Genomic DNA, 17417 nt, shown 5'->3' with positions numbered 1-17417 from the left:
CTAGTAACAATTGTTCCCCTGTACTCGGCACTGGTGAGGCCGCACCTCGAGTACTGTGTTCAGTTTTGGGCCCCTCACTGCAAGAAAGACATTGAGGCCCTGGAATGCGTTCAGAGGAGGGCTACGAAGCTGGTGAGGGGTCTGGAGCACAGGCCTTATGAGGAGCGGCTGAGGGAGCTGGGATTGTTCAGTCTGGAGAAGAGGAGGCTCAGGGGAGACCTTATAGCTCTCTATAACTTCCTGAAGGGAGGTTGCAGTGAGCTAGGGGTCGGCCTTTTCTCTCGTGTAGACAGCGATAGAACTAGAGGCAATGGTTTCAAGCTGCGCCAGGGGAGATTCAGGCTGGACATTAGGAAATATTACTTCTCGGAAAGGGTAGTCAAGCACTGGAATGCACTGCTCAGGAAGGTGGTGGAGTCACCGACCATGGGGGTGTTCAAGAAACGTTTGGATGTTGTGTTGAGGGATATGATTTAGCTGAGAAGTATTGGTGATGGTTGGACTGGATGATCTTTTAGGTCTTTTCCAATCTTGATAATTCTGTGATTCTGTGATTCTGTAATGACTTCTGGCGTATTTCAATGGAACTTCTTTTACATTATGATTCTATGATTATATAGCATCCTCATTTCCTACAGAAATTTATAATTTCAAGATTGAAAGCCTCTTGTGAATAGCTTAGCATGTCCTTTCCTATTATAAATGTTTATTCATGTGGAATAATTATTCTATAAATGGTTACCTTCATATCTGAACTTCCAAAAGTTCATATATCATCACAAAGTTTGCAACAGCTGTACATAGAATTCAGTAAAGCAAATTCTCTTGTACTAGTCCTGAAGAAATGCCTTGAAGAACTGTTTATTTGGCTTCAGAATTTATATTTGGCCAAATAGTTTTCTTTTTCAGACAGAAAAGTACCTTAAGCTACTAAATCACAAAAATTATACGAAAAGAAATAAGTAACTAGAAATAGATAAAGCAGAATAAAATATTACATGAACTGCTTCTCCCTGAAACAGATCTTGAGTCCAAAAAGCCCATATTGCATAGTTAGCATAGATACAACAAAAAGGATGAAAGGTTCCATTCTGCATGTAATTATTAAGCAATTTAATTACTTATCAAGAACTTCTATTTTTTCAAAGGTACTGTGCCCCACAGAAGTATTAGTTCTCACATGGAGCAATGGAATCTCCTTGAAAGCTGTGCTTATTTAAATGATGTAAAGTGAGCTCAGTGGTATTATTAATGCGTTTTACAGAAAAGAACGCACCACCTTGTCATCTGAATTACTTTTTGCAGAAGCACAGATCTTTCAAAGTCATAGTCAGGTATCTAGGTTATGCATTAACACTTGAGCAGAAAATGTGGCAAGTTACGGATAGTGAAGGTTTCTGTACATTCCCTCTTCTGAGAGTGATCAAGGAAATTTTAGCTACTTCTGTATAATGACAGCATTCTGCCAGACTTTGGAAAAAAAAAAAAAAGGTGTAATGCAAAGGAAATTATTAATGAATGTATGAATAGAATTCCAAGTTGTTAGTTTAATTATCTCTGCACAGCAAGCTACTGTAATCCCTCTGGAACGAGCCTTTAAATTAGGGCAACTAACTTTGTACTTCAGATTTAAAAATAGTCCATATACCTTCCAAGCAGAAGTTATTCTATAGAACCATTATGTATATGAATTTTCTAGATGTATGCAGAATGACTTTGGACTGTAGTACTAAATGACCACAATGAACTTTATATACAGTCAGTGCTTCCTCAGTTGGTCTTTCAGATGAAGTTATTAAAGGGAGTTGAAGGTTAAAGACATATAAAAGGTGACAGCTTCACTTCAGCACTTACACATTTGAGAGCTTTCAAGCACTCTTGTATTTTTAACTAATAGGATATTTTATGTTTATTTATTTAGCTTGTAGACTTTTGTTCAACTATAGTCAAGGCCTCTTAACAATGCAGACCATTGCTGAACTAAAGATCATATATGCTGAGATAAATGCCTACAGCTAAGCAAAATTATGTCAAAACTCCCTCCCCTTTTTAACAGGAAAAAAAAAGCTATAGAAAGGATGTGAGCTGAATGAATTTCATCCAGCATTTCCAGTTTCCATAGGTAAGAATCATAAACATGTTCCTCTCACTGTCAGTCAGTATTAAAGGAATACAGGAAGAGTGTCGAGAGTTAAGACATCACTCTGAGCTATGTGTATACTCAATTTTGATTTCCAAGCATCGTAGAGGCTGCTTTCTCTTAGGCTTATCTGGACAACAAAGTTGGAGGTCAACTGGTAATTGTACCTGTCAAGAGGATATTGCCCATGCTTCAACAGGTGAACCTAATAAAAGCTTTCAAGAAAGAGTGACCAGCCTCCTGTAAGTAGGCTGATGAATTCATCAGACCTAACAGTCCTATGAAAAATAATCAAGCCTATTCCAGTTTTCCTGTGAAAGTTATGACGGAGACCTACTTATGGAGCCTTACATTTGGAAAAAAAGCATCTAACTTGTGTAGACTACAAAACAGTGCCCAAGAAGTTTTTAAATGGAAGTTGAAGTGAGAGTTTCCTTTATTAATAAACAATCCAAGAACAAGAAAACAGGTAAGAAAATTCTAAACATGCTGGGGTTTTGAATCCAACTATCCAGCTGCTATTAAACAAATATACCTTGCTGACTCACTGGACTGAAGTGCAAAAATGGAAATTGATGAGAAGTCACGACTACAGATAACCTTAAAAGAAAAAAAAAATAAAAATTCCGGAGCTGGAAATCGGGTGGATGAATCAGTGTGAGGACAAAACAAATCTCCATGAAAACTACCCTTTAGTGCAACAACAAAGTTTTCAGCTACTGTTAAGTTTGCTAGGCTGCACATTCACATTGTGCTTGTTATGTATAAAGCAAAGTAGATAGTAGAACACTAGGCAAAGATAGTCAGCCAGATCTAAAAACCTTTACCTTACAACAAATAGCACAGCTTTTTAATGTATCACTTTACCTGAACTAATTGCTACAGCCCAGAACGCTTACCTAGCCCTCCTTCTGACAAAGCTATAATTTGCTTCCTTTTATTCCTTTGACAGGGAGTATGGGGTTAAAAGTGCAAAATTCTGATGTGTAAAAAATCTGAAGAGCAAATTGTAGTGGGACATGATGGCCCAATGAGACACAAGAAAGAGTTTTCCAATAAAAGAAAACCCCAAACTTTTTAGAAAAGTGGTATTCCAAAATGGATAGAAATACTGGTATTTCTACCCTATTCTCTGGAAAGTAGCAAGAGAGGGTGCAGAAGAGTCTTCTGAAAATCAACTTAAAACAAAAGGCATTCAAAAATAGGTTATAATGTTTTCCGCCTTGCAAGAAGTTCTCTAGGCAATGGTTCCAAATGAAAATTGTTTGATGTAGATTCAAATATAAATACAGAGGTCCTGTGGTTTTTCTTGATTCCTGTAAAAAAGAAATCAAAAAAATCTTTCTTTTTTTCCTGGAATGTGAGTCACAGAAGACATTGTAAACAGATTTAATCACAATAGCAACTAGTCAGTCTTTTTTTGTTATTTTTATATATTAAATTTATTTCTGAGGAATTATGACATTTTTCTTTCAGGTAAGCATCTTTTGAAGGATTACGTAGTATATATTACAATAATTTAAGGAGTGAATGGAATAACACAGGATAGGAGCTATTTTACAGTTAAAATGCTGCATTAAAGCCATTAGTAACTAATTCTGATTTAGTACAGTTACAATTCCTTGCATATTCCTATTAATCCTAAACTGCAGATTTAAAGAAAAAGAGAAAATACGGTGTCTTGTATGAACTGAAATACTTTTTAAAAATATATGTAGTTTCTTCCTGGGCCCTGTACTGTTTTGTTTTAAAGGAAATGAGTACAGGACCTCATCCACAAATGAGGATGCAATTCTTTTGCTATAACTAACAGGCATCCAATTTATGTTTCTGCAGATTGGTTCCTTAAAAATATTAAGTTAATCATCATGCTCATGTCACCAAATTCAGTATGGATAAATTTATTTTGTTAGTTTGTTATTCATAGCTTATGTAAAAGCAGTCACTGAAATAATTATTCGGAAACAAAACAGCAAACATCATCACAGAACAACCGAAGTTAATATGAATATCCTAATGCAACACAGAAAAAAAAAATTTAAAAAGCTTGCATTATTTGCAGTATCATTGCAACAAAATAAAGATAGTTCACAGTTTCACAGATCTTTCATCTGAGGGAACAATTTTCACACAGTAATGAAATTACATTTGGAATCTCCTTTTCATGGCATCATTCTGAAAAACAGTATATTAAGACATACATATGTCTATCTCGCTGTTTAATGAAACTGCAGTGTAGTTAGCAATGTAACAGAAAAAAACACAAGTATAATAAGACTTTCTCTCTCATCTCTAATACAATTTTGTTTTCCTACCTTCATTACACATGGACATAGAATAACCCCTATCCCTCGAGACTTGTGAAAAATTATCTTCAGAAATGTTTAACAAATGTTTCAGTACTTCACTCATCAGCAGGAATAACAAACCACTGGATTGGGCTTTTTAAGAATTCACAAATTCGAATTTGGTCACCTATTTTAACAAGAAACCTTATGAACCCATGAAGTTCTATTTTTATTTCTGTCTCTTATGAAGGAATCTAACAGTAGGAAGAAACAATACAGGTCGTGGGAAACATTATCTCTATGCGAGAAGGAGATGACATAACAAAAATACACAGTTACAGCATCATGATTTTGTAATGTTATCAAAATATGTCAATTGCTACATCCTATTCAAAATACTATCCTGAGGAAAAAGACAACCTTATTAAAACACTAACAATAGCTTTCTGCTTCTGTAGAAAGGCTAGCTATATTTAACAGTATATTCTTTTATACTGCACCTTTCCTTCACCACTGCTAAATGATGCCCAAGTCAAATGACAAGATCTTGTAATCATAACTGGTTTCCTACACTGTCTTTACTATCTGTAGCATCTGAGTGTTTGGCAGCACAAGGTGGAAAATCTGTCTGAAGAATTCCAACATCTGTTACATATTTCGACTTCCTCAAATTTTAACTTATTACTGCATGGCTGAACTGTATCTTTTTGCCAGTTTGAGGTCCAAGTGGCTAACAAAGCAGCAAAACTTTTCTAAGAGAAAGCTCAGGAATCAGCAGGACATTATTAAACCAGAAACGTTAAAACAATGACAATATAAAGAAAAATTGTAAAAGTGGTAACAAAATAACTAAGCCTATACTCTTCCTCAGAGTTTCATTCAGCAATATACAGACAGTATGTAATTTGAGGTACATCGGAGGCTGAAATTAACGTTCAAACATTTTGCTGCATATGTGCCTTATTTTTAATAAGTAAAGTAAGAAGCTATACAAAGTGAACTAATAATGAAAATACTTTTCTTAAAGCGCACACAGTACGAGAGACTATTTAAAATACCCACAAACTTCAAGGTCCCAAGGATACAGAGATAAGGCACTTCAGTAAAAATATGAAGGGGGGGCAGGTGGGGGAAAGAGTATAAATTATCCCTTCTATTTTTGTGATCTAATTAATTTCACAGTCTGTATGAGTTCTCACAGAATTGATGCATCTATCAGGAAAAATAAAAGGAAATGAACTCCTAAAATATGAGCAATATAAACAGCAAAATGTTCAGTAATGAAAGACAGCAAAACAGAGGGAAAAAATAATTTTTCAACAACAACTGACAGAAAAATAGTTGAGGAGAAAAATCATACTATATTACTTAGTTGTTCAGCATTGACAAGAGTTGGCAATATAAATTCATAACAAGTAATGAAGATTTTAAGGAAACTTGTTATATAAGCAAAAGGCAGAAAACAAAAATCACACTACAGAGCTACTTTCAAGTGGAACTTGCAAATCCAAGGAAGCAAATGTAATTTCCAAATAAGACTTTTGGTTGAGACTCTAAAAGTATCCTGGCTGAACTAATACTGCAAAATGACTGCAAAATAATCCTCTAACTAGGTGGTGATAGCGGGCAGATTCAAATAAAGTTGGAAGACTCTGGTAAGGATTTACAGTTTTTCAAAAAATAGATATGCCTTTTTGGGTCTTAGCAATGTAACTTTGACTTTGGGAGGTAAATACTAAGCAATACTGGATACAAAGTCAAACATACAAAACCAAAACACAAAGCGAGGATAGATCAAACTTTTTCAGGATTTAAGGAAATAAAAAAAAAAAAAAAAAAAACACCACCAACCAACCAACCAAAAAAAAAAAAAAAAAAAAAATCCTTCCCAGCACAGGAATACCTGATTCCTCATCTTTTCACTCTAATTCTCTCTGCATAGGCAGAAATCATGGAGGTATTATGAATTTAGGAATAAATTACTCAAATTGACATCAGCCTTCTAAAAAAAATATTTTTTTCCCCTTTACATAATCAGGAACTACCAGAAAATAATGAAGTTCTGAGGAAGTCTAACTTCACTTTCGCAAAAGAGTCGCAGATCAGAAAAGTCATATTAGATGAACTATGTTTAAGGATGAGAGGCTAGGTGCAAAGTGAATTAGATGAAAATGTAACCGGAAAGACCGATAAAAAGTACTTCATTTTGGAGTGAATGAATAAGTAATTATTCCCACCGCAGCAAAGTGCAAGATTTCTGAGAACTGAGAGGAAATGCCCACAGAAGGGAACATGATAAATACTCTCAAGAATTTCCAAACCTATCATAGTTGGAATTAATGAACCAGACAGATTATGTCCACTGTATTCTTCATTTTTTTCAGCCTACAAATCTTCAAGATTATTTAAGTACCTACTACTCTTACTGCAAAAATAGGCTACTGTCTCCTAAAAAGACAAATATTCAAAATTTTCTAAGAATCTAGTTTGCATATGCTCCCTTCAAGATCAGGCATTAAATAGATTTCACAATCACTACCATTAGATGGGAAAAAAAAAAGAGAACCACTTTTGTTCACAAGAAGTGAAAAAATAAATAATAAAAATTCATAAAATAAGCTTTATTATTTTAATATGCTGCACATTATTGGTAGATACAAAAATAAGATTTGAAATAATAGAAAATTCTTCTTCCTGACTGTGGAACTAATTTGCTGAATGAAACAAGCATTTTCTCTGGCAAAACAAGCAATCACTTGCTATACAAGACAAGTACCTTTTACATTTGACATTTTAGGAATTATCGAGGGACTTACTGGTCCTCTTCACAGAAGGCTATGCAAAAGACATCAAAATGCATAATCCAAATACTGGAGAAATTAAGCTATCTGTAACATTCCAGCAGCTCATGACTGTTGTCATTGGAGTTTTCTGCTTGTCCACAAGCTGTTCTTGGAAGCACCATACACTTGAAAAAATTGAGTTCTAGCAAATGAAGCTTCTATTCTGATTGATCTTTCAGCAAATTGTTTTCAAATTGAAGCCAAACTAGTACTTTTCAGAGCATGTCTCAAAAAAAAGGGCACAAGATTTCATGCACCATTCAACAGATTTTGAACTATTTATCATACAAATGATAGCCAACATCATGATAAAGTAGAGTGGAAAAAGAATTAAGGACATAGGGCTAACTCTACTTATCTTAAATGTTGTTGCATTTACAAATGCGAGATTTGTTTCATAGTTTCACATAAAATCATCACAAAAAATATCAATATGCAGAAGTGCAGAGGAAGCATTTAACTGAGTTCTTTCCTCTTTGTGTGATACTTCCAGTACTGTTCTCTCTCAGCAATTACACTAGCAGCTCCTTTGGCTTCTTAAACTATGGAAAAAATTTCAGCACAATATACTCTATACAAAAAGAAAATTGCAGGCTACACATCCTTAAGGCACATCCTCCAGGGTTTACTGAGTAGAAGAAAAGAAATCTAGCCCAGGAAAGGAACATGCATGCAACTGAACTACAGAATTACAGGCTTCTATTCTGTGTCTGTATTTATTCTTCTTTTATATGAAAAATAATGGAAAATATGCAGACTAGCATAATTAAGGACCACAGCAGAACACATCCCCCTTAACTACATCCGAGCATGAAAACACTACACAGCATGTTCAGTTGTATCTCTTTGAATTTCCTCAGGAAGACATAAAGAGGAATACTGTCAAGTCATAGTTCAGAGACAGAAATGTGTGATCTGAGCCTCACTTCACATATACTTTAACTTCTTCCCATCCAAGAATTCCTGTTTCAGACTGTTTAGAAGATAGTAAGAAAGGAAACCATCAAGGTAAGGAAAGAAAAATGCAAGATAAATAAACACTGGGAAAAAATATCTCTCATAAATGAGAAGTGATTTGCTGCAGGTATTTAAGATTTTCTTTACCTTAATACGCAGATTATTGATTGTTCTAAAAGGAATATAAAACTAACCTAAATACAGTCAACATTTTTAACACTATCTACTTTGATTGAATAGTGAGAGAAATTTCTGATACATCATCACTTCTAGGGCTTCCAGTGAAAACATGTCATTCCTTTTACATTATCATGCTCACAGTCTAGCAACCTTAATGAGAAAATTTCTTACAATATCCTAGTCCTACACAGTAAATAATTTTAAATAATAGATGCTTACTAACTCCATCTTTTTATGGTGTCTTTTATGGTCTGTGCTTTTTAAAGTTACTCAGTCTCTCTGTCTTCTCTACGTCCAGAAGAAAAAACTACTTTGATGTTTGAAGAGACTACTTCTGTTCAAACACTGGAAAACAGGGAAGGCTGAAAGACACTCTATTCCACAGACTGAATGGAATATGGAACTGCAGAATATTGCCAGTGACACCTGCTTCTGCCAGCTGCATCCAGCCCAGGCAACTGCTTAGAGACCAAGTCTCAGTAATAAAACCATATTTCTCTGTACGTATGAGATATATTTAATGAGCTTAAATTATATATATTTACATATATAAAATTGCCATTCTTTCCTGATAAAAATTGAAGTATGCATAACCTGTAGACCTTTTCCATGCCTCATTTATCATAAAAGATTGCTATCACTTACTAAAGAAGGTAGAACTATGATCTAAATTTGGCAGTAATCTCACTGAGAGATATTTTACTATCAGATGTCTGGTTGGGTTTTGGTTGTTTCTTTTTTGTTTTTGTTTTTTTCCATATTCATACTTTACAAGATACATATTGTTCCACCCCATGTGGCATCTCACTTCTAGCACCTGACTATACTGAAGTACTTCTATAAACTTGCTGTTATATGTGTTTTTATTTTCTGAGTATTAAAAATTTCTATTCGAAAGTTTGTTGATCGTGTTTTACAGTATGGATTTTCATACAGCACATGAGTTAAACAACAAGATCAAAGTTGGTGTTAATTTCCAGGAGGCAATATCAAGTATGTTTGTGTCTCAGAAAAAGAATGAAATTTGTTATTTTCCAACTTGTAACAAACTGACATTTGTTTTCCACTGACACTTTCTGTAATATCCTCAAATGCTAGAACAGTAGAACTGACATGTATTGCTTTCCTAAATATTCACTCTCATGTAACTTATTCCTGGCACAGAGGAGAAGAGTTCTCATTGTCCTGTTCACTGATGAAGGACACCACGGCCCTGGCGCCCCTGTATATGCCATGCAACTGTATGAGGCTGGTGCCTCTGAATACACCAAGAGAATGGCTGGTTTGCTTTTTGAAATGTTGATATAAGAGTATATTTTCTTGAAAAAAGATGCAGCCCTAGAGACTGTTCCTCAGGAAGCATCCATTACAGTGAGTATCAATTTATTTGAGGGAACTGGTACTTTCACCACATTCCAGGAAAGGCAGAAGGAGACCCATAAGCTCCAAACCTAGGGGACATTTGAGATGGGATATTCAAGACAAGTGACATTAATGGGCTAAGAAAAAGGTAGATGTAGAAATACCTGGCATCTGTGGGCAGTAATTGAATAGTAACTAATACCACCAGCTCATCTCTCAAGTGTTTGTTTCAAAAGCAATGGATAGTGATAAAGATTAATACAGAGGGACACTTCACTGACAGGTAGTTCAGTATAGTATGTCAAAGATTGAACTTCAAGTATACAAAACTAAACTAGAAAACAGACCAGAGCTTTCTTACTTTAGGACCAGTGGGGAAGGTATCTGTCAGAAGGGTCAGAATAGAAAATGGGGCAGAATTTTACTTTGAAAAAAAAAAAAAACTTTCTGCAATTCAGCAATGTCCTAAACCGCAGACCTATGGAGTTAGATCTAGCAGAACAGCACAACCAAAAGATAGCTAACAGACCAGAAAAAAAGATATAGAACTGAAGACAATTTGTGTTGACAGGCTGATGGCTCCCTCCTGTAGATGATGATGTTATCTACAGGTAGCCAATATGCTGCAAAACCTCACATGTAACAATCAAAGATGAACTGCAGAAATTTGTCCAGCAGGAAACTGAGATAGAACCATGGAACTAGGCCTTTCACATCTTCCCCTATCCTGGAATATACAGCCGTGTGTGCTGATCGTGTCAGCAGTAGCAGCATGGTATTTCTCTAGACAGACTTTCAATACGTATCTCCATCACAGGCACAACACCCTGACAAAACACAGCTTCAAAATCAGAAACTTAAATAAGTTCTAATAACAGGTTAAAGACAAGAAGAGAAAAACTGTCTTTTCTCCTTCTCAAAGAGACATTTTTGGGAGAAAGGGGTATGGAAATTTAGGAGGAAAATGAATATGTTTGCACTGTGTGATTACTGCTGTGCCAAAAAAAAAAAAAAAATTCTTTACAGTGATATAGATACTTGTAATTTCTCATGTAAAGGTGGATATGCATGTACAATCCCATAGCATCGAATATTAATCAACTTGGTGCATAATCATTAGTAATCATTTCAGCATTCTCATCTGTTAGCACAGAACAGAAAAAAAACCAAATGTTAAAACAAATACCAAAGCATACACGTAACAACAGACATATTCAAAAAGAATAAAAACATACTACACATTTTTCATATCTATTCCCACAAAGATTTATGAGCAAACAAAATTTGTCAGTATAAATTCCATTTTATTAAAGCTAAAAGTTCTACCTTAAGCATTCACACCTGTCTACTTGATTAGTCTTCAAAGTCTCAGTTTTATATTACCATTAAAGGTTGTAAACCTTGATTAAGTTAAATGAGAAATGACTTGGAAGTCTGTGAACAAAATGTAAAACTTCTGAGATACAAAGGAGGTATTAAATTATGTTAAATGCAGACATAATGTGAACTGGGCACTGTGCTGTGTCATAAGTACTCTCCTGTCCTATGACGAGGAAGAGGTCCCTTACATTGTTGAGCTCTCCCCTGATAAATCTGAACCTCTTGAACATGTTTTCACATTTCTGTCCCTACCTTTTGGCTTGTGATGTAAATGTAACAGATTTACATTTACATTTTTGAGGGTGTAATGTAAGTAAACCCTCAAAAAAATCTTCCTATAATGCTTTGAAATTTGATTAGATTCACTCATTTTTAACATTCAGAAAATGATATGAAGTCAGTAAACAATATGTTCATATCAGAAACAGAAGACATTTTCTTAAAATTCATTTTAACTTGCCTTTTAGGCAGGCAGAGCGTTATGGTAAGCACTAAATAACTGTAGTTCTGTGCAATAAACTCCTCATACATGACGGAATTGATTTCTCCAAACTATAACATATTTCCTTCATACTGTTTATACAGATGCTTAAATATTTAATACACTTTTGCAACTAAGTGTTAATTGATATGGTCAGAATAGTGAAATGGTCATAAAACAGTATTGGAAATGGTGGAATACTTCAAGTAGACTTTTGATGTATTTAGGTCTAATATAACCCCAAGAAAATTACATTAATAAACTACTATCCTTTCTATTTTTAGCACAATCGTTGCTAACAGTACTTAAAAGGTAACTGTTAATAATTCAATTGCAATGTAAAAAAAACTTCAGGATGCTATTAGCAAATTAGCTTTTTTTTTTTAAAAAAAAAAAACCAACAAAACCCAAACTGATATACTAACTTTCATTATTATTTTGATTCAAGAGCTGTACTTAAGTCAAACCAAGATATTTTCAATAACAAACCAGGTTCAGATAGTCATCAGTAACTGATGTGACTCCAAACACTTGCCACGCAGTGTGCTTTTACTCAAGTCATGTTAAATGAGCCAATATAGGCCTATTTATGCATATATATTTGTGAATATTATGCAATTCCTCATAGCTTTTTTTTTAATGTAAGATTTTTATGAAATAAAAATAGGTTGGGACAACAGATATTTGTGTCTACCACCTAAGAAGCATCAAAAAATTTGAACCAAAAATTTGTGCAAATGTCATACAATCAAATCCTGCATTTAACTGCATAAATTAAAAATAATTGCATGTGTTCTGCAAGACTACAGAAAATGGCAGCTGTTAAAAGAGTAAGCATTAAACAGGTCTACATTCTTCTTAAATCTGTTCTAAGCAAGTTTAAATGTTATAGAACACCTTTGATCCCAACAGATGAAGAGTCATTCTTTATTTTGCATTTTTAAATACCTGTGTTTACTTACAACGTTATGCTGAGAACACAACATGAAAGATTGATCATATGTTAATACTTTTTCAACCAGAAAAGAGTTGAAACTAAGAAAATCACAAAGATTTCTGCATGTGCACATCCATACCTGAGCATTAAGAAGTTCTTCACATTTGTGAGAATGTTTTTCAATTGCTAGTATATATTGTTTTTCAACAGCTGCTTCTTGTTGTTGAACTGTAGATTGCAGCAGTGCCTGCAAAAAGAAAGCACAGAATATTCAACAAAGATATAACTGGGATGTTTATTGGTAACTGCAGATCTACTAGTACGTGTGCTAAAGCAGAATGTGAAATGCTGTTATAAATTTGGAATGTGCAACTTTTGAAGTACCTTTCTATGTAACACTACCTTGTTTTCAGTCAGGACTAAATTTTTTTTGATCTCAGATTTCTTATGCACAGTCTGCTTAAAAGAGAACTGTACACAGAAGATAGAGAGGGAGAGCATTTCTGTTAAATATACTTAGTTTAGTAGGACCACACAAGAAGAGAAGCATATGAAAGCTGCTGAAGAAAAAAAAAAAAAAAAAAACTAGACATATTTCCCTGGCTGACAAAACTCCACATCCTCTCGGCACAGTGTAAGATCCCATGGGCCAAGCATGATCTTCACAACCACAAGTCAAATAAAAGCAGATGGAAATTCTGAGTAATTTAAAACATAAAAGAATGCCCCCCAGGAAGTTCACATTCAAATGTGAAGCAGTGGAAGTCAAAGTGTGGAAAATCAAAGTGCCAAGACAGTAACAAAAAGATGATAAAATTAGGAACTTTGTGTGTGTGCACACACATGTGCATGCATACATATGTATTCACATGCACTTGACTGAACTCTGCAGAATTTCCAAAATCTGAACTCAAAGAGAGAGAGAGAAAAAAAAAAATTAAGATAAATGAAAAACCAAATTACCATTTGAGGAATTCCTTAAACAATGATGGTATTTTAACATAGGATTTACTTAACTCATGCTATGCAAGTCTTTTTCTTTAATATTATAAAATATTTATGTCACTTTCCAAATATTCATTGGGCTATTTATACACAATGTAGCAAACTATTTTTAACTAGTAATCAATATAGTGAGATAGATGAAATTACTGTGTAAGTTAAAACAGACATAAGTTTTATAGAAAACAGACCTTTGGCCCAAATGCAGGCAAATAAAGAAAATCCCTTCTTTCAAACAATCGGTATTTTAGAGATATATTTACTCTGTGGAACATAACACACACATTATATACAATTTTGAATACTTTTTAACAAAATAAAAATGTTTTTAAAAAATCCTTTCTGACAAATTTTTAACTCCCTTTCCAAATTTTCCACTAATTAGCCTCTTATGTCAAAATCAGTGTTCTTCAGTAATGCTATAGTACAGTGTAGTTTTCAGCACAGGTTCAGAAAGATTTAAAAGGTAAAAAATGGTGCTTAACATACACTTCGATCAAAGTATAAGAACACATTTACTAGTGTTTCCAAGGGATTTAGCTAGTCAGAAGTTTACTTTCATAAAAACCAATGTCTCCAATGAAATTTAGTTCTTTTATTGATACAAATTCAGGCAATTACAAAAACTTAAGTCTTAAAGAAGTATAACTTCCGTATGTGAAACTTTGTATGTTAAATACTGCTGTGTATAAACTGGAATTGCCACATATCACTGGCAAAAAGTAAATGTGTACTTTGTGGTACAGGGGTATTTTGGCCTAAACTATTGTGACAAGAATTGTTGCATATAATCGGCACAAAAGAAAAAAAAAATCAAATTCTGATCTTACTGAAAACAGTAACATAATGGCCATTACATTGCAATGCCATTTCTCACGTAGCTTCTTCTCACACCAAGGATTAAGTCACTTTATTCACTTTAGTACGCAAATTTAAATGGCACTAATGGTTAAATTCCTATTAATAGTATATAGCAGTTTCAGTTTTCAGGGAAATAACTATTATTCATTGGATAGCATGTAGAGGTTGCTAATTTTTTTTAACAAATTATTATTATTATTTTCTTTAGAAAATATATAAAAATTTACATTCAGAAAGAAATTCCACGTTCAGGAAATTGAAGATTTTCAGAACTTTACGGTTTTAAGAAACGCTTACAATTAAAACAGAACGCTGAGTTCTAATTTATTTTAAAGTGTAGAATGATTTTATTCTCATGAGAAAATTTTTATGCTCAGGACTAATCATAATTGTCAGTCCTGTCACATAATGTATTTGAATAAAACTGAAAGTCTACTCTTCTGAAGTGTGAACAGAAAAGTGTCTTAGAGAATTGGCATGACTAGACAAATGTATCTTGCCCTTTAAATTAAGACTTTCATTATTCTTCATTTATCATTGAAATAATGTCCTGTATTCAATAAATTATCTGAAATAAGACAATTTTAAAAATAAAATAAAAGGCAAACTTGACAACTTCCTTTAATTCTAATCTAACATGCAGTTGTTGCCTATGACAGTACTACATTCATTGCATATATCCTACATCTGCCTGGCTCCACCTAACTATAAAAAGTAAGTATGAACATAAAGATGTCATAAAACAATGTCTTCCCAAGACTGCAAAAAGTTAAAAAAAACCAATCAAACAAAAACGAACAGAAGCACAGAGTTAAGAAATGAGATAATTTTCTTCTTCTGATCACAACCATCATTTAAGGTTTCTTGACAGGCTAAAAACAGCAGAGATGCGCAATATCCATCCAAAGCTTTTGCAAACTTCAAGATAATTAACTACTTAAATTACTCATTAAAAATCTGATTTACTAATTAACTAAAACATAAATTTAGCTATTTGATAGGCATCTCTAACTCTTATAGTTACATACTTCCTTCAGTACAATGATACTAAAAAGTTTTTGACTAATTGCTATTCTGAGCAACTACTTATGACTGCTGAAACACCACCTTCTTCCTTCATTAATTACACAATTATCCTGGTGGGCCGATGTTCCATAAATTTGAGGCAATTGACCTAATATCAAGCTGGCATGCTTGAAGCAGTCTCCTTTTAATAGCTTATTTAATCATTTCAGGTAAGGTTAGAGCAGAACGTAGCCTATGGCATCTGTTGCATGAAGACAAATGGTAGGATTTCAATATGGGTGCTCTTGGTAATTCATTTATCTTTATATATATTGTGCAATGAACTTGCTTGACACAGAGTGGAAAGGTCATCACAGCCTGTTTCGGGACTGTGATGACAAAAGGCGACAGTCTTGATGTGCATCTGTTTCTACACTCCTATCACATTTGTTGCCTCAGTTTGATATAGTCATAGAGGAAGTGATGGGTTCAGATTTTCAGGATTTCTTTATTTATCAACTAGTCCTTCCTGCTTCTTGGCTTGCCCCCCACCCCTTCCTCAGCACAACATACTTCACAAGCCCTAAACACACCTGCCTTTAACCAAAAGTGAGGTCGCCCTTTAGGTCTTTCGCTAGAGCCAAACAAACAGTCATTTTTTCAGGGAGTTACTAAATCTTTTTTTCCCATTTGTAATTTCCTTGGCTTTCAAAAATCTTCTGTCTCCCAACCTCCTATGTAGGTTGTTGTATGAGGGAACAGTTTTAAAGGACTGTAGTACCTTAGATAAACAACTATCTAAAGGTGTTTGCTTAAAATTCAAATACAAAGCCATGCACAAATACAAGAACAAACTGCAGCCATAACCATAGTTATGATCCTAAGTGCATAATCATTTGAACTGATGTCTTTCCACTAATCAAAGACAGAATTTACAACGCTTATGTACTAAATAATCAAAAGTATATCTAGGTATAACAAAATAAGAACAGTAACATCTTTTCTCTGATTCCCAAAAAAAAAAACCAACCCTGAAAAATATCACCACAGCTCCAAGTAATCATACAAACATATATTCATTGCCTTTTAATACTTCCTTCTTCCTTATATCTCATATTACACTTTTACCATTACTAAACTGGACAAAAAAAAAACCATTAACTGAGAAAACAAAGAATTAATGTCTACACTGACAATGTTTTACTGGTTTGGCTCAGTTATAATTAATTTTCAACTTGGCATAATCTTCTTAGCCAATCAAAGCTAAAATTTGGTCAAGTTTTAAGCCTCAGACTCTAATCTATAGCTGTTTAGGCTTGTAGATCAGAAAAAGAAAACGATAGTAGAAATTAGCACTAAGAAATTTACTAGGGGAAGGAAAGGGTGCCAAATTAATACATCTAGATTTAATGCTTCTAAAACCAGAACTACTTCCAAAAATTACACTGACTTAAGGTAAGTGGGTTTTATTTGGACAAAGAAAACGGAGACAAGTATAAGATACCTCATATTTTAACAATTAGTCTAGCTTGGTATCCTCAGTTTTAGTATAGGAACTTAAGATGACTCAAAGAAGTGACAAGAAACTATCAAGAGTCAGAAAGGGAATAGCAAACCTTTAGGTCCCTTTCAAAAAATCTATCAGCTATTAGATGGATTACAGTCTGATGTACAGTTGTATTTTCCTCCTTTCAAAAAAAAATAAAAGGCATCATTACATGCTCCTTTCATCTTATCAGGACTAAAACCAGTGGAATTTAACCAAAAAGGAAAACTAGGAGTCTGCACTCTGCCTCAGTCTTGATTTTCCTTTCCCAGAGAACAGGGCAATGGCTCTTGAACCACTACAGATGAAGTCAATTTTTCTAAGTTCTAAAATTTAAAAGATTTGTTTATTAGAGTTCTTATTCTAATATGTGTATCTCAGCATTCTTGTTAGTAAAGCAGCCTTTACAGTGCAAGGAATAAAAAAATAATAGCA

At 34.0% G+C, this 17417-nt stretch overlaps 1 protein-coding gene across 1 annotated transcript in view; it reads right to left on the bottom strand.

Annotated features, from left to right (window-relative positions):
- CCDC91 (coiled-coil domain containing 91) overlaps positions 1–17417 on the bottom strand; it is a 126177-nt gene that overhangs the window by 54551 nt on the left and 54209 nt on the right. The window contains exon 7 of the mRNA XM_086758247.1: positions 12708–12815. Coding sequence (XP_086614373.1) covers positions 12708–12815 — 108 coding nt within the window. The remainder of the gene's footprint in view (positions 1–12707; positions 12816–17417) is intronic.

This window comes from Chlamydotis macqueenii, chromosome 1 (genome assembly GCF_036417535.1).
Source record: "Chlamydotis macqueenii isolate bChlMac1 chromosome 1, bChlMac1.mat, whole genome shotgun sequence".
Taxonomy (NCBI): domain Eukaryota; kingdom Metazoa; phylum Chordata; class Aves; order Otidiformes; family Otididae; genus Chlamydotis; species Chlamydotis macqueenii.
This window is presented reverse-complemented; position numbering and strand designations above follow the sequence as displayed.